Source organism: Carassius auratus, unplaced genomic scaffold, assembly GCF_003368295.1.
Source record: "Carassius auratus strain Wakin unplaced genomic scaffold, ASM336829v1 scaf_tig00007607, whole genome shotgun sequence".
NCBI lineage: Eukaryota > Metazoa > Chordata > Actinopteri > Cypriniformes > Cyprinidae > Carassius > Carassius auratus.
The window spans coordinates 20841-44805 of record NW_020523866.1 but is presented as its reverse complement, the minus strand read 5'-3'; the positions used below and the strand labels follow the sequence as shown (position 1 = coordinate 44805).

Here is a 23965-nt window from a genome sequence, read left to right as displayed (position 1 = left end):
CGTCACTTACACACACAAGTCCAGCAGGAGGCAGCGGATCATTTCTCATTAAACAGTAGAAGAAGAATCCAGCAGTGGAAGCGGAAATAGATGTTGTTGTGCAGTGGTCCGCCTACTGTCTATGTGGTCCGCTTTGTAAACAAAAGGAGTGAAATATTGAATCAGTTCACTGCACACCGGTTTAGTTTCACCGTGGTTATGGCAGCCTTATTAGATTTTGTGCTTCAGATGTTCTAAATGACTTTAGTAGGCAGTCATTTCTTTTGGACATTAACCGGAGAAATCTGTCATGGTATGTTACGTTAATTATATTGTAATTCTGGTCGTTTTGTCATAATAATATTATACAGGGGTGACAGTAACAGGTATATCACTGTTATGATTGAATGTGTGTGAACATTTTTGGTACTCTTTTGAAATAAGAATATATTTATATATTTATATATAGAGAGAGAGAGGGGAGAATATAATACAATACAAATGGCCATGACAGCTCAGAATAGCTGTTGTAAAATGTGCCATCGTTCAACCTCGTGGAGGTTTGGCATCACAAAGTATCAGAGAATACATAAAATGTACCATATCGCAGCATAATAAACGGTTTATACAATATATACATTGATATTCTTCAAAATACAGATAATAGAAAATGCAATACACATTCAGTTTCTTCTCTATGTTACAGGACAGTGAAGTGTCAGATTTGGAGCAGCCTCCTGGACCGGAGATGAATCTGAATCCTAGCAATGCACGGGTTTATTGTGTTTGTCGCAAGCCAGACACCAACTGCTTTATGATGTAAGATGTGTTTCTCTTCAAATGTCTGCATGCAGTTTATTTATTTTTTTTATCAAGGATGCTTTTTCCATTGTAAAACTAAATATTTTCAGTCGCATGTTTCCAATTATTTTCATGTACACAGTGGTTGTGACAACTGCAGCGAGTGGTTTCATGGAGACTGCATTAAAATATCAGAGAAGATGGCCAAAACCATCCGTGTTTGGTACTGTGAAAAGTGTCGGAGTAAGAAATTTGATGAATTCATTTTATTTTATTTTATATAATCGTTTTATTTGATTTGTTTTAAAAATACTATATATATGATATTTTTTATTTAGTACCGTCCTTAGTAACATATTTTAAATAAAAGATGTTTACATTTAGTCCACAATACAAAAAAAATGGCTGAAATTATTAAAATAACCCCATTCAAAAGTCCCTTGTTTGTTCTGAACAGTTAAACTGAGAACTGTTCTTTAGAAAAAACCTTCAGGTCCTGCAGATTCTTCAGTTGTCCAGCTTCTTTCGCATTTTTGAACCCTTTCCAGCAGTGTATGATTTTGAGATACATCTTTTCACACGGAAGACAATCAAGGCGCTCAAACACAACTATTACAAAAGGTCCACACATTCACTGATGCTCCAGAAGGAAACAAGAACGCAACACGGTGAAGTTTAACTGTTCAGAACAAACAAGGGACTCATGCACAAGCATCACAAAACAGAAAGACAGTCGAGGATCATCAGGTAACAGAACACAGAATTAAGAACCAAGGGTTCCCAAACTTTTGAGTGGGGTTATTTTAATAATTTCAGCATTTTTTTTTTGTCTTGTGGACTATATGCAAACATCTTTTATGTAAAATATCTTACTCAGGACAGTACTAAATAAAAAAAAATAACATGCATTTAGTATGATCTCTCTTATTTCTTTTGAAAATTATTCACATTTTCACAGATTCTGCAAGGGTTTCCTAAACTTCCGCATGCCACTGTATATATATCTGTCCATAAAAAGAGCCCTGAGTATATACATCCTGCAATCTAGGTAAAAACGAATCCTTAGAGATTAAATTCCGCCCCAAGAAAAGCAGAGAGAAAGAAGCAGAGGCAGATGGGACCGATAACCAGCAAGACACACCGGATTTCGGATGGAAGTCCGATGGACGCCGTGGGTCACGGGTGAGAAATTCTGATTGATAAAGCTGCTCTCGTACAATGACCTTTGTGAAGAAAGTGACTGAAAAAAGTTCTGTTTGTTAACATTTGGACTGGCTGTGGGGAATATTTGGGATTTGTCCTCAGATTAAGCGCTCAGCTCGCATGTGTGGAGAATGTGAACCCTGCATGCGCACAGAGGACTGTGGACTGTGTGACTTCTGTAAAGACATGAAGAAGTTCGGCGGACCGAATAGGATCAGGCAGAAGTGTCGGCTGAGACAGTGTGAAGTGCGCGCTAGGGTGAGTTTCCCTTTTGTAAAAGAGACAATCCCAGTGACATTACCAGTGGCTTTGTCTTTTTTATCATATGCTTTTATGGTGTGTTTTAAGGTATGATCTGGTTTATTGACAGATAAGATGCATCTCAACAATTATTGCCAAATGGTTCTGTACGTTTTAATGTGTTTTGTTGATTGTTGTTAGTAATTGTTGGTAGTAAATTTCATTAAGCAGACATTTTTATCCATAGCAACTTCTGTACACTTATTACAGAGAATATTTGTCTGGAGTGAGTCTAGGTTACTAAAACCATAACCATAAAAGTATTTTTGCTACATGAATTAAATATTAACTGAAATTAAATATTTAAACTTGTTTTATTCCAGCTAGTTGCCAAGTTAAACATTTCTTATTTTCATTTAGTTAAACTTGATGTACTCAAATTGAAATAGAAGTGAATAAATAACTATTTAGATGTATATTTAAAAAACGACAAAGACACATAATAAACTGACTAAAACTAAACCATTATGGAACATACAAACTTTATGTTTCCAGTACTACTTTAATCTCTGAATCCTTTTCTTTCTTTTCCAGAAAATGTTGCGAGTGAAGGGTGAGGAGTGCTCCATGTCTAAGGGCAGAGATTATCAAGACGGTCCGCTGTCTGAAGACTACAGTGAGAATGAGCTGGAGCTGTATCAGCAGTACTGCGCTGGAAAGTATGGAGAACACAGCACGGTACCTGCTTCTCCTCACTCTTACAGCACACTTCAGAGCAACTGAAAATACCCTTTTACCTAGTTAGCCCACTTGGATATCTTAGTAGAACTTCTGGAAACATGCTTACAGCAATGCAAGAACAGCTCCTATGTTCTTGAATGGCAAACAATAAAAAATCTACTGTTTACACAAATGATCAAATCACCAATAAAACTTCTAAATGTAGCTTCCTTGGATCAGGTCATGCAAAATGCTTTTTTTAGGTTGATGCATCTGCAGTAAGTAAATTATTCCATTGATTAAAGATAATTATTCTGGCAGAAATGGTTTGTTTTTATTTTTTAATCAGGGTTGGAACAGTGATGATGATGATGATGGTTCATACGCCGATTCATCTATGAGAAAGAGAGCTGTTAAAGTCAAGCACGTGAAAAGAAGAGAAAAGCGATCTGAAAAAAAGGTAAATACTTAAAAATACATACAAACAATCTTCCCTAAAAGCCGGATGGTTCCTATTTGATACTCACATATTTAAAAAAAAAAGAAAGAAAATGTAGGGATGATCAAGTTATTTCAGTCCAGAAAGTGTTTAATATTTCTAAATATATAAATGTAATTCTTAACCTGAAAAGGGACTTTTGAACAGAAAGCATGTGTTTCGGCTTGAAGTGCTTATAATGGAAACTAAATTAGAACTTTGTTTTCATTCATAAGAAAGAGGAGAATAAGCCTCGGAAGCACAAACCCAAACAGAAGCACCGTGACCGGGTGAGACACAGCGAGCGGGCAGAGGTTCGGGACAGCGGAGGAGCCAGACAGTGTCTCGGACCGGGATGTGTTGAAGCTGCACGTGCCAACTCCAAATACTGCTCTGATGACTGCGGCATGAAGCTCGCTGCCAAGTAAACCTGGAAATGCTTTACAGTTGTAGAGAGTTGTATGTAGAAGAATAGACAGACTCTGAAAATCTCTGTCTTGTGTTGCCAGTCGAATCTATGAGATCCTGCCACAGCGTATCCAGCAGTGGCAGCAGAGCCCATGCATCGCTGAAGAACAGGGCAAGAAGCTTCTGGAGCGAATCCGCCGTGAGCAACAGTCAGCTCGCATGCGACTCACCGAAATGGAGAAACGGTTTCATGAGCTGGAAGGCATCATTGCTAAAGCCAAACAGCAGGTCGTGCAGCATGATGAAGAGGTAAGGGCCCTTAGAAACATAGTGCACTGGTTTCAAGCAATGAAACTGAAAACAATGCAAATATATTACAATAGAATTGACTATTCTTATATTTTAAACGAATACAATGTAATTAAATAAAAAGTATTTTACCCCTGTAAAGCAAAGCTGAATTTTCAGCATCCTTACTCCAGTATTTAGTGTCACATGATCCTTCAGATCACATAACAGTGCCTGAACATTGCATTTCTTTTCCCCGAAGGTCAATGAGGGCGACGACGACACAGATTTGCAAATCTTCTGTGTGTCCTGCAGTCACCCAGTTAACCCCAAGGTGGCGCTGCGTCACATGGAAAGGTGCTATGCAAAGGTGTGTTTTTACTAATCGTGATGCATAGACCTTTAATCATTGTTGACGCTTTAGTGTTGTGCTTTTAAAATTATGTGATGTTCATCTTTCATCATTTCCTTTTATCCAGTATGAGAGTCAGACATCATTTGGCTCCATGTACCCCACTCGCATAGAGGGGTAAGTATATATGAATAAATAAATCATAAACTTAAAATAGCTGCTTTCTATTGTAATATATTTTAAAACATTTCTCCAGTCTTTAGTATCGCATGATCCTTCAGAAATCATTGTAAAGAGCTGGTTTGCTGAGACATTTCTTATTATCATCAATTTTAAAAATGACTACACAATTTTCCGAACTCTTTGATGAGTAGAAAGTTCGAAAGGATCGCAATAATTTGAATTAGAAATCTTTTGACAATATAAATATCTGTACCGTCATTTTTGATCAGTTTGATGTATAAAACGATTGATTCAGAATATTTATTAACTATATGCCTGGAGTTCTCATCTAATGTTTGCATACTTGTTAATTTCTCAAGAGTCCTATTAATAGGGTGGCCATATGTGCCATTTATAGGGGACACGTCTTGATCAGGATTTGTTAATTGCCTAAAACATCCAAAGTATTTTGACCAATTACATGCAGGTATTGTTCATAATCGACCAATCATGGCGCGCCTCACATGAGAAGGTGAGAACGATTAAAGCGATCCAAATAAATGCATGTGTTTTTTCGTTCGTTCGACTTGAAGCTGCGTACCGATCGTTGTATGTCACCAAAGTCTAGTGAAATAATGTCATACAACGATTGATCTGCACAGTGCAAAAAGCCAAAACCTGGATATTTTAGGCAATATAGAAATCCTGGCAAGGGTGCGTCCCGTAAAAATGGCCCGTATGGTTACCCCTATTCATTTCTTTATATGTCAAATGTTTAAAGCTGCGGCAGGTAACTTTTGACGCTCTAGCGGTTAATAAACAGAACTGCTTGCGTCTTGCGGAAGAACATCGTAGCCGGAACTACTTCTCTCTGTTTATTTCTATGAAGAATCACAAAGGTACTAGGTTACTCCGCCGCGGTACCCCCGAAGCAATCTAAAATAGTCTGAATAGAAACACTTATTATAGATTTACCCTAGTGATTCAGGACAAGCCAAAAACACGGTTTGGAAAATGGATTCATGGTGTACTCGCTTATTATATACATTTTGTAAATTTTGAACACAAAAAAGTTACGGACCGCAGCTCTGATTGGTTGTTTCTTAACGGGAGCGATGTATTCCTGCAAATGGCAATAGGACCACTGGGAGGAGCCAGAGGAGCTTGATTTTTTTTTTTTTTTTCACAGATTATCTATCTCATACTGTCAGGACATAATGACAGGTTTAACAAATATGTAAAAAATACATTTTTACAAAAGTTACCTACTGCAGCTTTAAGTCTTAATAATATTTCTCCTGGTATGTAGTGCTACACGGCTCTTCTGTGATGTGTACAATCCACAAAGCAAAACTTACTGTAAGAGACTGCAGGTGCTCTGTCCAGAACACTCCAGAGACCCAAAGGTACTTTACCACATGCATTTGATACATAAACACCCAATCTGCATAGATATTAAGGACATTATTCTGATTGTGATGCATGCATACAGATCCCTGCGGATGAGGTCTGTGGCTGTCCATTGGTTCGTGATGTATTTGAACCCACCGGAGAATACTGCAGGGTGTCCAAACGCAAGTGCAACAAACACTACTGCTGGGAGAAACTCCGCAGGGCTGAAGTGGACCTGGAACGAGTCCGAGTGGTCAGTGCATGTGCTAAGGAATCATTTATTTGAAGGAAAGAAATTATTTATTACACAAAAATAGTTGTGTAATAATAAACTCAAAGCCATTCCAAGACAAGATTGCATCATCCTTCATCAGTCTTACAGTTAATCTTTAATTTATTCACTCATTCCCATGATCTCTTTTTTCTTCCTCTTAGTGGTACAAGTTGGATGAATTGTTCGAGCAGGAGCGCAACTTAAGAACAGCCATGACAAATCGTGCAGGTCTCATGGCTCTCATGCTGCACCAGACAATCCAACACGACCCAATTACTACAGACCTGAGAACTAACAAAGACAGATAAGGTCACTGTCATTCCTTTTTATCCAATCGGTTTGCACATGATGTTCAACCATGATGCAACTCTCCCGGCAGTCTGAGGTTTTGTCTTTGATCTTGCAGAGAAAAGGAACCATCGCTGCTGAAGTCGCCTCACGTTTGTGAAGAGTCAGTGTATTAGTAGTTCTTTGTTGAAAGTATATGACACTCATTATGTTTCTGTATTGTACTTGTATTAATGTAACTTGGCTTCACTCTCTGAATGGTGCTGTAACAACACTGAATTGTTGTGCTTACATTTTTTTAGATTTTTTAATAATCTCATAACCATGTATTGAGCATTAAAAAGGTAAACTGAAAAATTATTTATGCTGGTGAAATGTGTTTTTTGTCTTTAGATCGCATTTCTTGTGTCTCTACACAAAGGTATCTCCATTAAGGCTTTGTTGGGGTTTTCTATCATTCATATTTAGGCAAATTATTTTAACATTTTCTAAAGTCTGACCAAATTTTAGATTGATACATTTAACAATACATTTACTTTTCTGAAGGTGACATGATTAAAAACGGTCTCATTGTCAAAATTCTCTGCTTTTGCTTTGATCACTGATGAGCGTCAACGCGATTCTGAGGTAAGACATTTCACGGTAATATTTAGGTTCAATTATGAACCTAATTAAATGTTTAATAATAGAAGACATATCTCACTTAACACAGCCTATTTGTGGGGGGAAAAGCAAAGGCCCTTTAGTTTTAATGTTGCAAAGATATTTGTTTATTTGACCCTGATCATTTCTGGCATTTAAATGTCAGAAGTAAACGTTAAATCACACGTAATTATTTTAAACAAATAACTTTCTCGATTTAATTTTCTAAGTACGCGCAAACATAGCATTTTGTACAGCACATTATTTTTAAGAGCAAAATATGAAATTATTTCCGATAACTATTAACTCAGATATGCTCAGGACAAAATCTGATGTTATGAATCTTTGATAAACAGCGATGGTACGTCATATCGAGGAAACGCGAAGCGTTACATTATTTATATTATATTATTTATACATTATTTATATTCATACACGCTTATCAAAAAGACCTAATGAACTCCGAAGACATGCAGTTATGTTATTCTAGCGTTCTTGTTTTACATTAAAGGACTATTACTGCAAGGACTGTTCTAACGCTAAATTTTTAAATGTTCGAAACCAGTCGGGATCGACTTCCTACGATGCTTGTATCGGCGCGTGCGCAGTAGATCTCCGAAAGTATCGCTGATCGGAGAGAACGAGGCGCAGATGAACGGCTCGATCGACTGCGCGAGACCCGATGAGGTAAGAATGTCTAAATACTGCAGGTCTTCGGCGCACTATTTGGTTTTGTGCATGACAAAAAAGCGTGCGTGTAGAACGCAGATAGCGTCATAATTTCGAGATTTCGCTGTAGTAAAAGAATCGAAAGATCGGCGTGGTTCCGTGCAGCAGAAAGCGCTCGGAAAGTCATTTGCGAGGCTGCATCGCTGAAAGCAATGGTGAGTGTGGAAGGGGAGGGTCAACAGTGAAGGAGGGGGGGCTGCTCGAGCTCATTCAGCACAGCGAAATGGACGTTGTAGATTCGTGCAAAATAAACTTATCGTGTGTTTAAAATCTGTCACAATTAATTAGGGACGTTGCCAGTGGAATACACTTGCGAAACGCTCGAGCGTTGACAGTACTGTCTATAAATGTCACGTTCTGTCGGACGTGTTTTTGATCGCGTGTCGGGACAGTCTTCCTCTCTCCAGCGGTCTGTAATGGAGGCTGGCGAAACTCGTGTCGATTTATTACGATCTGTTTGTTTTGCTCACCGTTTATTTTTGTCACGTCATTGCACGACAGAAATGTTAGGAATTGCACTAAATATTAAATAACATTAAGTTTTATGGTTATTTGCTCTAAAAGAGTGCATAGCGCTATTTTAGTTCCTTTTCAGAAAATAGGTCTAAGACGAATCCAAATAAATCACCTTGCAATTATTAGTGTGTCGCGTAATAATAATAATAATGATAATAAAAAGTAACATAAATCAAAGCTTCACCGACGTCAATTATATTGCAGACATAAATGCATAATGATAACAAATAACACAGCATCGTTAACTTTTAACACATTCCACCTCTAAATATTAATGCACAATATTTTTACTTCTTATTTGTATGAATCGTAATTGTTCTTGGGGCATACTAAAATGTTAATTGTAAAAGGTGGTTAAAACTTTAACAACGACTATTTTATCTTACAGTGCAGTTTTCAAAAACACAACAGAAGACAATACTCCCAAAATGATCATAAACACTTTTCTGATAATCGCATATTCAAAATGCAAACGAGAAAGTGTTTGCTTCTGTTGCATCACATCAAAAGGAAAACGGTTTTTAGAAATTAATATATATAAATTTTTTTCTTTCTTACATTGAAGTGTTAAGGATGTCCTCTTGATTTTAATTAAAACAAGTTTCTACAGATTTTTGCAATAGATTGATTAAATAAATGTGCTTGCTTTCTAGGTTTATTGTGGTACACATTTCCGTTTATATAGCAGCAAAGTCAAACCTATATTTTGCTAAATTATCTGTAGAAGTATGTGCTGTTTGCAGGTGTTTACAGATATTAATTTGTGCTAATCCATAAGAGTTTACAGTTTGATCTTTACTAATGAAACATATTTGGAAACTGTTCCACCACAGTTGCATATTTTGTTCAGAAAATTGTCATTTTATACTTAGCTAGAAAAGATGAGGAATTTAAAGTTTTGTTGATAATGAGCAACTGTATTTGTTACCTTTTTGCTATGAGAGATGACAGTAAATTACTAGTCTAGTGTATTTTCTTCTTAGTCGTTAAAAAAGCTGAAGAAACTAAAGTTGTCTTGACAATGAGCCGCAGCATTTGTTAATTTTGATTATATTAGAGATCACTGACAATTGCTAGTTCAGTATATTTCCTTTTTAATAGTTAAAATGATGACTAAACTTAAATCAGGTTGATAATGAGCTGCTGTATTTGTTACTTTTTTGGCTGAATGAGAGATGACTGAAAATCGCTAGTTCAGCATTTGAGATTTTAATGTTACTGAACCGATTCAGTGAGTTCCTTCCTGACTTGCTTACCTAGTCAAGAAGTCATCTCACTGAAATCATCATTTTTAAAATATACAAATCACCCTATGACCCAGAATGGAGCTAAAACCCACAGCGGGATTTTATTATTGCTGAGATCTGGTTTGTATTGTTCTTCTAATTGTCAAAGTGCTTAATACCTTGGTCAACCTTTCTGCAGTTTTCTTAAACTGAAGTTGTCTTAAACTGTTGGTCTGCTTTCTTTTATTTTGATGTCAGTAGGGTTTCAGGAAATGAAGTATTTTCCATTAAACAAACTTAAACAAGCGCTGACTGCTTGCTGATTTATTTACCATAGTTGCCATGTTTTTTCATAGTAATAGCGCTGCATTGCAGATATCGAATGTTCTCAGCCCATTTGTTTCGACCTCCCTGCTGTCGCTGCTGGGCTCGCTGCAAATCTGTCACCATGGCAACTGCTCGTTTCAGCCCCGTTCTATAAATATTCTCCTTCACGCTAGTCTTAACGTGTTTCTGCTAGCTCGAGTCCTTGCAGTAGCCTAATTTAATAGAGGGGCTTTATTTACATCGGTGACGTTGCATTGGCAAAGACTTTCTTAGAAGCTGTTGCTTAAATGTTTTAATAAAATAATGGTATGCAAGTACGTGAACATGTAAAAAATAATATTTGTCTTTGGCAAAATCTTATATCATTAGTGACGATACATGTGTGTTTGATTGGTTTGCAATTCATCTAAAATTCAAAGTGTGTCGAGAAATTCGGTGTGCTCAATGTGTGTGCTCAACTACAAACAGTGTCAAACAGAAAAAGCAAAATTGGCACATATACAAAATATTTAGCTATGTTCTCACCACAAGTGACGTTTTGAGCCATTGATGAAGAGCTTGTAGGTCTGAAATGAGAACATGTATATCTTTCTACTTATGGAGCTGTGATGTGCCAACTTTGCTTGTTTAGAAATATATTAACCAGAAAAATTACTACAGACTCTGCTGGAATAATAACTAGCTATATTGCATGTATAATTTGATCTAATATCTACATTCTCTTTACAGGTATGTAATATAATAATTCATAACCACTGAAGACATGGTTGAAAGACTGGAGTTTTGACATTTTATGTAACCCAAGCTCTTCGTAACGATGAAACTTCTACTTCCGACTTCTACGGACAACAAAGTAATTTTTCTTATTTAAAAATGTGAGCCATTGGTTCAACGTCCAGACTCTTCCTGGCATGACTCAAAACCATTTGAGTCTCACAAATCTATTAGTAATACGGGAGAATCCAGAGAACGGGATCAGACATGACGGATGAGCTGAACAGGGCGTCAGCTGAACCGGAGACGATGCAACCGGAAGAGACTGTGCCGGTTGGAGCAGACGTTGTTACTGTCATTGAGTATAATGCAGTGGAGAACAGTGAGCCTGCAAAGGTGACGGTTGAGTTGCTACCCGAATGGCTGATGCCAATGGAGGAGGAGGAATATGGTGGTGAAGGTGTCAAGAGCAGTGAATGGATCACCAGAAAGACCAATAATAATGTGTATGTGCTTCTACCTGATTTTTGTTTTGCATTTAGTGGGATACATTATAGTGTGTGTAAGCAGTACAACAATATTATTTCACAATACAGTTGCGTGTAAAGTTCACACAATGTGATTCATTTCACACTAAATACTGTAAACCCAGCAGATCACACATTTGAGCTTCTGTTTAAGAATGCTTTTTAATCAATTAAAAATAAAACACATTATTTGGTAAAATACTATTTTTAAAAAGTGATTTAATGTATTAAAAATAAAATTTTGTAAAAACTTTTGTAAAGATTTGTACAGACAAGATTTTCTCGCTTCCATTTGAAGCTTCTCAAATCATGCTATAGAATATAAATATCAAGTTTTATTCGTGTAACTTTCAGGAGTGCTTTCGTTAATCCAAATATGGAGAGATTCAGAGATACATTCCATTTTTTGTTGAATTTTTCACTCAGTGTTACGTTGAATATTTGCAATTAAATGTTTTATTAAACTAAAAAAGTGCTTAATAGAAGCGTATTTACAAGTGGTCTCACACTTTTGGACCCAAATCTTTTTTTTTAATATATGGACATTTAAATTAATTTGATAATAACTGTCCTTAGGCTGATGACACACAGGGCAACTTTTTGAACAGTTTTCCCTTGCAACTTTTCTTTGTTGCCTGAGCACTTTCCCCATAGACAATGGATTACTAATTAATAGCTGGATGCATTAGATTGTTAGTGTCTCACCTGGTTGCCTGTTGACAGCAACATTGCCCAAAGTTGCCCATTGTAACATCAGCCTTAGACCTGTTTATTATGTTCAGTTGATAAACTGACATTCGTACTTTTCATATCCTCACAGTCCTAAAGTAAAACGACGTAGAGGTCGGCCTCCGATTGCCAGAAATGCTAGACATGGACTTACTCGTTTAGATTTCAAGAAAGGATTGCATGCAGATCGCCCTAAAAAGGTTTGTCTAGCTATGTGTCTTGATTTGGGTTTTGTTTGCATTGTTGGAGAGAATATTATGTATGCACAATGGGTAAGAAGTTTGGAATGATAAAGATTTTTAATGATTCTTTAACGAAGACTGTCATGCTAACCAAGGCTGCATTTATTTGATCAAAAATACAGATATATATACGTAATATTGTGATGATATATGTAATTATTTTACATTTAATTTAACCATATATGATACTATTACAATGTTTTTAAAACATTGTCTTCTTTTCTATGTGGTTGTTTGGTATTTGTAGACTGTTCGTAATCTACTGGAAAGAACAGGTTCAAGTCTCACATCAGCTACTGCCATTCCCATCCCAGATCCAATCCGCACACCTGAGGTTTTACCCCAAACACCCCAGAGCATCATCCCCATCTCACCTATAGGGGACAGCAGCCTCTCCAAGATCCCCGGCGCTGAGTTTCACAGCCCTTCACACCTCACGAGGGTCTCGCCGCACAGTATCGACAAATCTGCTACACGGAATTTCATTCACTCTCCGGCTGTAAAAGTGGGTAATGTTACCCAACAGATTGTTTCCTCTATTGGACCTGGGAAAGATGGCACTGAGCCACCCCTTCGACTCTGGCTTTGTCCCTCTCTGGAGCCCATTAGTCCTACAAAATCTCAGGATACATTTTCAGAACAGACTGTACGTTTACCAGAGTTTCCGGAGACTAGGCATAATGGAACAGTGACCCTTAAGGAAAGTCTTCCTTTTCTCAGGTGAACCAATCTTTGGCTCATTTTACACAACCTAGAAAGTCTGTTTTATTCATTCATCCTTCATGCATCCAGTTCAGGTTTTCTGCAGGTCTTAAAAAGGTGCCTTCCACAAATGAATGCCTTAAAAAGGTTTTTTTTTAAAGTCTGCAAAGGGTGCATTACAAACAATTAATGGGTCAGTCCGTGTCAACTCAACCAGAGCTCCCCGGCTAATATTTTTGACTTTGCTAATATTTATTCTGAAGAGAGATAAACATGTACAGTGATGGAAGCCAAATTATTAAATGAAATGGATGTATATTTACTATGTAATCCACAATTTTGTAAAGGGCGGTCAAAATGGGAATTCTCACCTGAGATTCAGAGCCAAATTACAGGGGGTAAAGATGGCAGCATCATAATGTTATTTTTACACAGAGATCAGTAGGTCTTTTAGTAAAATAGGTAGCTATTTAGCAATCTTTTTTGCATTATGTGCCAGTGGTGACCATTCAAAAATGGGGAAAGAACACTTTTCAAGATTGTTCTCCAAAGTGTGCAGGCCTGTAACTCAAAAAGTATTAAAGAAATCTTAATGCCCTTTTAGATATTGGGTCTGAACAAACTTAGGCCCTATATTGCTCAGTTCCAGAGATAATGGAATTTCAATATGGCTCCAGGAGTAAATAAAATTGTTTTACTTCTTTTCAGTGGTCAAAAATCAAATGTGGGTCACTTTGCAAAAATATGATAATTATTAAATTTTAAAGAGGAAATTCTGAAGAACAAATAATGTTGAAACTAGAAATGTATCTTGTTTTTGTTCTGTCATAACAACTGCATGGAACATACCTGTCTGAGTACCATAAGTATTCTTTTTCCAAATGTTGTGGCCCTGTAACTGAAGGATTCTTAACCATATTCTTAATAAAAAAATTTTGGAATCTTTATTTTCAAGGTTCTGAATCATTCAGTCCCAGAGATATGGCTACCTAAATGAGTCCCCATATTCAGGCTGTTGTATAGAACCCGTTGAAAACCATATGTTGGTCACTATACGTTTATCTTACTCAGGGTAAATATTAGCAAAATCAAAAATTTTTGTTGACACGGAATGACCCTAATATCTTTCTCCTTATTTTTGTCTTGTTTTCCAATATAAATATCTAAACATTTGATGGACATTTTTACTTGGGATGCAAATCAATGAAATTATGTCTTGTTTTCCCCTTGAGTTAAGTTGATTTTTTCTGAGCCCATTGGCAGGTTGTTCTTGTTTTAATCTTAAACTCAATTTTGATCAGACATTTACACTGGAAAATAAGACAAAAATATTGAAGTAGAAATGTATATATATATATATATATATATATATATATATATATATATATATATATATATATATATATATATATATACACACACACACACACAGAGCTGGGTAGATTACTTATGAATTGTAATCAGTTGTATTCAGTTACTGATTACAGATTACATGACAAAATTTGTAGTCTGTAATATAATCTCTTAGATTACACTTTTTTTGGTAACGTAATCTGATTACTTTTGGATTACATTTAGATTACATTTGTGCTAACCCTTATTTGATAGCACATATATTGAATTAGCCTAATCTTGGACAATTTTTACATATACAAAGAAAAAAAATATATTCCACAAAATAAATTTAATTCACCAACAAGAGCCACAATTGCTTCTTTTTCAAGTGCAATGTGTGGACAGTTAATACTTAAAAAATACTAACATTAATGTGCCTTGCTGTTAGTGTTTGCTAGTAACACTGAAAAAAAACTTAGAATTAATTACTTTTAATTAAGTATATTTGGAAAACAGCTACACAACAAAAAACAATATTGAAAAACATGAAATTCACAGCAGTATCACTGCCAGGTTAAATATTTAATCTAATAAAACACTAGAAGTGCATATGAATGTATCAATGAAAAAAAAAAATAGCTACATTGCAAACAAAAATTGTTGAAAAGGAAGAAGAAAAAAGGAAATTTAGGAGAATCAATGTATGGTGAACAACTTATTACCATTGTGTAAATAAAATTTAATCATTTAATCCATACAAAAGTAACTGTAGTCTGATTACAAGTATTTTTAAAAGTATTTTAGGCTATAGGTTCTAGGTAGGGAAGAGAGATATTCTGCAAGTGTTAATAATAAGCAGTTGTTTTTGTAAAATGAATTAAATAATGAACAGTATTGGGGAAAGTTACTTTTAAAAGTAATTACTTCTTACTAAAAATTAACTCTAAATATTTTCTTGTACATTTAAAAGTTATGTGAACCCTTGGTATTTACTTTTAGAGAACTTATTGACATACTTCCTTCAATGTATATTTCGATTTTATTTAATTGGTCTAAAAAATGTCTTAAATTGACCTTCATAAAATCTAAGTTGTTTGTCTTTCTTTAGTAAATGTGAAAGCTGTGGCAGCCCATTTTCTGCTCACAAGATCGGAGACACATTGTGTTACAGATGCTACGGGACTAAACGTATGGGAATCTGTAATGACACTCTTCATTTCAACAAACAGCATAGGATAAGTTTGATGTTTGTGTGATTTGTGTTGTCTGATTTCTCTATTTCTTGATTCTGCAGCAGAGAAGAAGCACTCTCCTCCAAATATCGTGTTTAGGAAGGTGTGTACCATTAAATAGTCAGCGCAAGAGCTGTCAGGATGCTTTTCCCTACTTTCTGTCACTGATTCTTAAGACTGGGATAAAACAGGAAGTTCATGTGCCAAACATAATTTTGGATTCCTCTGTTAAACAAGCGGCATTGATCGTTTTGTGTCACACTTGTATTAAATGCAGTACACATTTTCAGTTTTTGATATAGTAGGAATGTTTCTATAAGTATCCCAGTTTAGTTTAAGTTTCGCATATACATATGTTTTATATATGCATATACTAAACATGTCTTATATTTTCATAATTTAAATATTTCAATGTTTTATATTTTAATAAAAAAATATATATTAAATTGGTACAATTTTTATGCATTTTCTATATAAGAGGATGCTTTTCCCCATGTCTCAATTCTTTATAATTTTTTTATCAATGGACATAGAAGGTTGATTTTTTTATTTATTTTTTATTGTGCTTGACAGATAGTCATTCGTGTGGTTACTCAACTGTTCTGTGTTGTTGCTGGCATTGTGAAGTGGAAGTGAAGAAGTATTGCTTTGTGTAAGGCTTTGGCGATACTTTTGCGTTATAATATATGAGCTAAAACAAACTAGTTTCCCTTTTGTTCTGCTCTGAGCCATAACAGTTGTTTGCTCACCATAAATAGCTAGTTACAAAATCCAGATTATCCTTGAGTAGCGTTCTTCACTCATTCACTCATTCACTCATTTCTTGATTATTATTTTCTAGTAACATTATTTCCCTTCATTTCTGTTGAATGTAACACGTTTGTTTATCATATTTCCTTTGCATCATTTATTATGCTTTTGTATGTTATTTTGATTATTATTATTCTCAAGGTGGGGCAGGATCAGTGGGAGGTTGGGAAAACAAAACATCCAAGAAAACAAATGCTGGTAATAATAATCATTTATCATAATATGGAGACATGAAACTGCAGAATTCACAAAAGCATTGCCAAAGATCATCAAAAAATCTGTTGGTAGCTGAACTACTTCACACCTTTAACATAATGTCACTCTGTCCCCTGCAGAAACAACATCCCAAATTCAAGAAAATTGTAAAAACGGTGAGTGAACATGTTTTTTCGAGCTAAATCAACTTCAAGCCTTTACAGTGTAAGTCAGTTTAGTGTATGACTATCCATTTATGAGACTGTCGGATTCATGTTGTGCTGCTTAACTTGTTGCAACATATTCAGGAAAAAGTGCTGTGCTTAAAATACTGATCCAGGTTTTTGTTGTATGTGTTTTTTAGGATTTTGTCCCTGATGGTGACGAGGATGAGGATGACTGGGTGAGTGGTTCAGCATCACAATCTCTAACCTCTTGTAGATAATCTTCCACACGTGTTCTTCTGTCATTTGATTGATAGTTCATAGCAAGTGAGGGGTCTTTCAGTATAATTATAAAAATGTCAATTTTCAAGTTTTTTTTATCTTTTATGTTATTTGCTTAAAATCTTTGTAGAATGTAATAAACTAAATGTAAGGTTATTAATATTATTTTAAGACGATCACATACTGGATTGAAGTGACTTGGGTTTACTTGATCATGTTAAAATACCTGAATGAGTATGAAATATGATCATCGAGCTTTTGAGGAAAGTTTATTTGTCGTTCAGTCTTCATTGTATTTAGGGCTGTCACGATATTAGATTTTTCATATCACTGTTATTGTGGCCATAAGAATTCATGATATCGATATATCGTGATAGATATCAATCAAATGATTTTTTTACTTTGTTTACTGAATTATTATTTTTTTCACCCAACGAACATAAAGGTAAGTATACTGATAAACACAGGACACAAGACTCTGGCTTTCTCCGTCTTCTTTGAAGCTCCTATGAAATAACAAGAGAGAAAATACTGTCAAGTTCAACAGTATGATGAATAAATATTAATGGTAACACTTTACAATAAGATGTCATTTGTTAACATGAATGTATTAACTAACATGAATGAACAATCAATTATTAAAACAATTTATTAATCTTTTTTTGTTTATAAAAATTATTAATTGTTCATGTTAGTTCACAGTGCATTAATGTTTATAAACACTTGTTATTTTAATAATGCATAAGTAAATGCTGAAATTATTTATGTAATTTATATATGTTAAATTAAATTATTTATGTTATTTATATATGTTAACTAATGTAATTAACTAATGTTACCTACTGAACCTTATCATAGAATGACAGAAAACCGCTGTTAACAGGTTAATATAATATTTCCCATTCTGTGACTAGTAAAATAATGAGGAACATGATTTCAATTTCCCTAACCTAAACTACAATCTTAAATTCGGCGCTTAGCATCTACGTCACGGCTCTCTTCCCGCCCTCTGTTCGTTGATTGGCTGGCTGTTTTGGAGCCGGAGGAAAACTGGGAGATAGTTTGCTATCTCAGACTGAGTACAGAAGTGAACGGAAATTGAGCGGAAGTACAAAGTCTGACATAGTCGGGCTACAATAAACCATAAAAAAAAAAAAAAAAGCAATTTCTGACTTTTATCAGCTGATTTAATATGTCAGAATCTCCATGGTTATTGCTTATTAATGAAAAGAACACAATTTCTCTGTCTACTGTTGATTTCAGGCTGCAAAGAAACGCAATCGCAGAATGTGCCAGCAGTGTGTTGCGTGTCTTCGGGAAGACGACTGCGGCAAATGTGACTTCTGCATGGACAAGCCCAAGTTTGGTGGCAGTAACACGAAAAGGCAGAAATGTCGCTTGCGTCAGTGCAAGTTTCAGTCAAAGCTTCATGGTCATAGAGCAAATGTACGTATTTATGTGATTAATATCCAATGGAATCACTCAAGAGTAAGGTTATGCCACATGCCAAATACACATATGCAAGATGTTTCTTGTTTTCTCGTATCATGCAGGGAATGCTAAATCCATCCCTTCCACAAAGAAAGAAAAATGTAAAGCCCAAGCTCAAGAGACGCGGGAGACCGAGAAAAAGGAAATTCAAAAGAGACCCCTGGGAGGATGATGACGAAGTGTCTGATAAAGATGAGGATGATGAAGACGACGACGACTTGAGGCATTATAAGATGAATGGCAGGAAGGGAGGAAGGAGGAAATGGAATTACACTTTTAAGGAAGATGAAGAAGATGTGTTCGTTGAGACCGTGATTGATGACGAAGAGCCGTCCATCACAGAGGAGGTTTCTGATTTTTATATGTTTCATAAGCAGTCACTTAAGCAGTAGTTTTATTCTGCTTTCACCTCAAGACGGAATCACCAGAATTACAACCTCACAGCTCTTGAGCTGTTAAACTAAATTATTTTAGCATCCATGTGCTGATTTGTTGTTGATGAAGGTAAATTTTCTCACTAGTACATTCATTCACAAATAAACGGCTTGTGCATAGAACTGTGGCTATAATAAATGCCATTATAGAAATGTGTGTTGAAACTGCCACCATTTTGGGTGACATGGCATCACAACAGTCAAGTGAGAGACGTCAGAGCTGCCTTCCAATTCACAACTTGTTTCCAGCTTGTGGATATGGGATTAACGATAAAGTTAATAGATTTTATGGGTTGTCAGTAATTATTGTTATTTTGATATGAGGGGATTGCAGCATTACACCAAAGTCACTATCAACCATGTAATTCAATCCAGAAATATCAATGTTTTCCTGATTGTATTTAATGATATATTATGTTTTGTTAACTGTTTTCACAGGGTCCTGATATTTTAGGCAGTGAGAGGTCCGTGATGGTGTCTAATGAGATGTACTCAAACACCTCTGGTCTCAGTGCTCAGGTAAGATTTTCTACATCATTTTCTAGCCTTGGTTCTGAAATTAGTATAGATTATAGAGTCCCAAGCCTTAAAATAAACAAGCTAGAAACACTTTTCTCTAAAAATAAGAAAAAGAATGAGTACTTATATTTACATTTTATGCATTTGGCAGGTTTTTTTCTGTTATCCAAAGCACCATACATTGCTTTCAGAGTATTAGGACTGAATGATTTGGGAAGAAAGAAATGTGAATTTTCTAAAAATATAAAAAAATATATAAATATCACTTTCACTTTCATAAGCTTCATTAGTTAATGTCAATTAATGCATTAATGTTAAAGAGCAGGTCATTTAGTATTTTAAAGTGTCCTAATATTGTGTTGGAGTCCACTACAACAGATTGAAATGCATTTTGGGTCAGAAAACATTGTAATTTTCTCAGAATATACGTTTAATATTACAATAATTGGCCAGTGATTTCGAAATGATTTGTCCCAAGCAAGTTTGGAGCAAACCCCTCCCTTGCTTAAGCCTACTCTGCTCTGATTGGTCAGCTGGCCAAGCCTGTTGTGATTGGCACAGAGAGGAGTCCTTGAACCAATTAGAGAGCACTACCAGTGACAAAGCACCTTTGCATAATACAATAATATAGATTATAAAATACAAAAACACGTATTCAAGCGAATGGTGGGAATGTTAGCCGAGTGATGAAACAATACAGTTTGTAAACCAAAATATGTGTACTGTAATGTTTGAAGAACAACAGACATCTTAGCTTTTAATCAGAACGCAGAACAGCTGTATCACAGGAGCAACATCTCGTGCATTAACCCTATAACTGCCAGTGCAGAAATATAAACCGCAATTTTACTATGATAATTAAGTCTGTGTGCTACACTACATTCTTTCATTTTAATAATGTAAAGGTTGCCATTATTATGCACAGAGATAAATGTTTTACAAGTATTTTTATTGTTCGTGTCAGGTTAACCAATGAAACCTATAAAGTGTTACACTTAAAGCTTCTTTTTTATTGAGAAGGGGTTCCCAGTGTAAGTATGGGAAGACTGTTAGTGCATGTTGCCTTCCCACATTTGAGCATTAAGCAGTTTTTCCAGAGGAACTTCAAATTTGTATGGTTTGTGTTGGTGACCATTGTAAGCGGATGTTTGTGTTTGTTTCACAGGGATTGTACTACAACGTGTCAGGGGTGCCGGCAGCCCCTCATATGCTTGGATCAGTACCTCTGTGTAACAACAATCCACTGCAGATGGGTGAGGGGATCAGCTCTCTGCCCATGGGGGACGATGTGACTCAGAACGGGTTTCTTCAGATTGAGATGGTGAGAGTGGGATCCCCACCGTCACATTACACAGAAGAAGCTCAGAGCACAGAGCAGCACGTGTCCGAATCTCAGCTGGAGTCCACGCCGGTGGTGAGTCGATGCACAGTACTATTCAAAGCTTTTAAAGTCTCTTCTGCTCCCCAGTGCTGCATTCATTTGATAACATCCAGTTGTGATGCTTTATTGTTTTGTATTAATCATTTATAAATTTTTCAGGATTCTTTGATGAACAGACAGCATTTATTTGAAATAGAAACTTTATAAAATTATAAAAGTCTTTCCTGTCAATTTTTATCCGTTGCATGCATGTTTGCTAAACCAATGTATTAATTTTATTCATTAAATAAGTTATTTTTATACCTAAAATGTGATTTTTTTTTTAATTACATTTCATCACTTTAATTTCTATAAATAATTATTTAAATATTACGTCTCAAGACTCAAGTTTTTTGCAGTATTATTTTTTTAATCAATAAATTATTATTATAATTTTTTATTTTCTTTGCATTTATAGCCTTTTATTTTTAGACAGACTTGAACATCATTATATAACAAAATATCTAAGTGACATTTATTTATTTTAAAGCACAAGCACACTTTCAAGTAAACCATTTCACAAAAGTTAGGTTTTATTTATCATCTGTTCATTGAATAAAAGGACTATGCATTTGTGTCACTGTATTTGTAAAGCATTAGTGGATCATCTTCATAGCTGATGTGCATTTGTAAACTTGAGAACTCACCTCATACATCCACAAAAAAATCACTAGTTTGTATTTTGTTTCCTGATATTTTTTGATATCGTATATAGGGAAATTCAGACATTTTTCTAAGTGCCCAAAGTGTCTAAATCATCCGTTGTATACTTAAAAAAAAAATAATAATCTGTTATTTCAAATCATTCAAGATGAAATGATTGTTGCTTTTAAGATGCCTTCAGCACAGTCAGAGACTTCCACAACTAGCAACAATGCCAGGCCTTGCAAATGTCACGTCTGCTTTCGTAGATCACTCAGATCTTCAGTCTGGCGGGACGAGAGAACGACTGCGACCGAGACCAAGGCCTGATGGAGCTGTTCACTTCCCTAGGCCAGACCGTGCTGCCCGCTCACTGGGTGGGCGTCATGTCCAAAGGCCCCGTCCTCCAGCTCCTGCAGTGCTCCAAACTCTCCACCATGGCTGACACGGTGGTCCAGATCGAGAAGGGCTTCTTCTACCAGGTCAGTGTCCAGAACCAGCCTCTCCTGCTCATGCACGCCGTCTACTCACGCCACCCCACCTGCCTCGAATCGGTCGATGACGTGGTGTCGCTCTTGCTAGACCTGGAGGGGCTGGGTGTGTGTCAGGGCTACCAGAACTTCCACATGGGTCCGCCGTGGGAGCCCAGAATGAGCGTGAGAGCGGCTCTGTGCGATCTGCTCATTCCCAAGGACGAGGAACAGTGTCCGAAATGCACACAGCCTGTGGAGAGTTGAACGGAGAAGTTACACGGAGAAGGTTTTTTAACATCGAGAACTAGTACAAAACTCTTGGACTAGTTCTCATAGTGCAGTCAGAGCTGTTTCTGACCTCATGATGAATCAACATCTAAAATGGTGCTTCTTTTTTTATTTCTTTTTAGAAGTTAGTGGCACAGCCTTCAAAAAACAATGAGTTTTTCCAAAATCCCTTCCTTCCGTTGCTCTCCAGTTGGGATTCGGAGATAAATACATTCAGATCTCATTTAAACTACCTCTCAGTCACTTTATGGACCAATTTAAACCTTAAACCAACCAGGTGCCCTTATTGTAGTTAATTGTAATCTTATTGTAATACCATGAAATGCATAGAAGCTTGTTTCCACCATTGGATAAAAAAAAGAACAAAAAATGTTTTATCACCAATTCAGAACTTTTTTTTTCTTGCAATTATAAGTTCATATATAATAGTACAGATTATTATTATTAATTTTTTTTTTGTAATTGCAAGATATAAACTCATGATTCTGAGAATTGTCTGAATTGTGGAACATAAACTCGCTATTGTAAGAAAATAGAATTTACTTTTTTTATTATTTTGTGGCAGAATCAATAAAACAGAATTGTGAGTTGAAAATGAATTACAAGATGTAAAATTGGACGAACTTCAGAATTCTGAGTTAGTATCTCTCAAATCTGAGAGGGAAAAAGACTGAATTATGAGATAAAGTCACAGTTACCTTATTATTATTTTTATTATTTGTTCTGTAACAAGAATGGGCTTCCTGTTTCTGTGTTCTGATCTGCCTTTGTTGTGCTAAATTTGGGGTTGTACATTCAAACTTAGTTGTTTGAAATCAGTTTTAAACAGAAAACATTCAACCTTTAAAAATAGTTTTTTTATTCCTTGCACTCTATTTAATTTTTACCCCAAAACAAGCACACTATCTGTCATAATGTGTTTCAGGATTCTCATCACGTGAGTGTTTTTATGCAACAGAAGATGCACTTCGGTCTTTTAGTTATGTCCTATTGTTAATCACACCTGCTTTAATGTGACTGAATTGTGTTACGCATGATAAAGCAGTCCACAGCGCATCTGTGTGTGTTTTTACTGTTGTGTGTATCATTCGTAGCCTACAGAAGACATCCGACTGGAGGACATTTCACTGATTGGCTTTCATACGGTTTACCTATAATGTAATTCTGCCTAGGAGATAAATCAGTGCAGTTGACATCTGACTAGTTTTTATTTCTACCCCTGGAGATCTGTACAAAATAAGCTGTAAAATATACCTAATAGTCTGAAATTATTTATAAATAGAGGATGTAAGCTAGAGGTGTTTCTGAGGGCACTTATTGTAAATCTTTTGGTCTGTTTAACCATGAGTTTTTGCAACACTGTAAAGTAAGGTTTTTATGAAGGGTGCGTAAAATAAAGGTTTCTTTCTTTTTTTTCAGAATCAGAATATTTCTTTTGAATCTAAACTTTGTCCATGAAGAGTTAGGAAGAAAAAAAAAAGATTTTGCCAGATTTTATTTAATGAAACTTTTGATGTGGTAACTTGCAATTAGTGAAGTATGATTTAATGTTGATGCATGTACTGAATTTGACTTGTCCAAATTTATGATAATTCAGTTGACAGCATTTGTATGTATGTAAGACATAATATATTTTGATTTAGTAAAAAAAAAAAACGAATTTCAAGGACATGCTGTACAAAGCAGTATATAAATATAAATTCAGATTGAACTGAAACTGTGTATGCATCCAGCAGTTTCC

At 35.7% G+C, this 23965-nt stretch overlaps 2 protein-coding genes across 3 annotated transcripts; both read left to right on the top strand.

Annotated features, from left to right (window-relative positions):
• Nucleotides 1-250: 250 nt before the first annotated feature.
• Nucleotides 251-6945, top strand: LOC113071555 (CXXC-type zinc finger protein 1-like). The gene is made up of 15 exons (XM_026244908.1): nt 251-292; nt 686-798; nt 923-1023; nt 1829-1962; nt 2086-2241; nt 2818-2961; nt 3293-3403; nt 3658-3845; nt 3931-4138; nt 4380-4487; nt 4597-4646; nt 5941-6037; nt 6124-6276; nt 6459-6606; nt 6704-6945. The coding sequence occupies exons 1-14, from the start codon at nt 290-292 to the stop codon at nt 6603-6605; spliced, it is 1713 nt and encodes a 570-aa protein (XP_026100693.1). The 5' UTR covers nt 251-289; the 3' UTR covers nt 6606; nt 6704-6945.
• An 867-nt stretch (nt 6946-7812) lies between these two features.
• Nucleotides 7813-23645, top strand: LOC113071554 (uncharacterized). 2 transcript variants are annotated; one of them, XM_026244905.1, is made up of 14 exons: nt 7813-7914; nt 10755-11245; nt 12087-12195; nt 12485-12957; nt 15383-15462; nt 15569-15609; nt 16458-16514; nt 16652-16687; nt 16876-16914; nt 18221-18403; nt 18511-18795; nt 19321-19401; nt 20567-20815; nt 21733-23645. In XM_026244905.1, the coding sequence occupies exons 2-14, from the start codon at nt 11007-11009 to the stop codon at nt 22198-22200; spliced, it is 2340 nt and encodes a 779-aa protein (XP_026100690.1). In that variant the 5' UTR covers nt 7813-7914; nt 10755-11006; the 3' UTR covers nt 22201-23645. The 2 variants fall into 2 exon arrangements, with proteins under 2 accessions (XP_026100690.1, XP_026100692.1); XM_026244907.1 differs by lacking the exon at nt 16458-16514.
• The last annotated feature ends 320 nt before the right edge of the window (nt 23646-23965 follow it).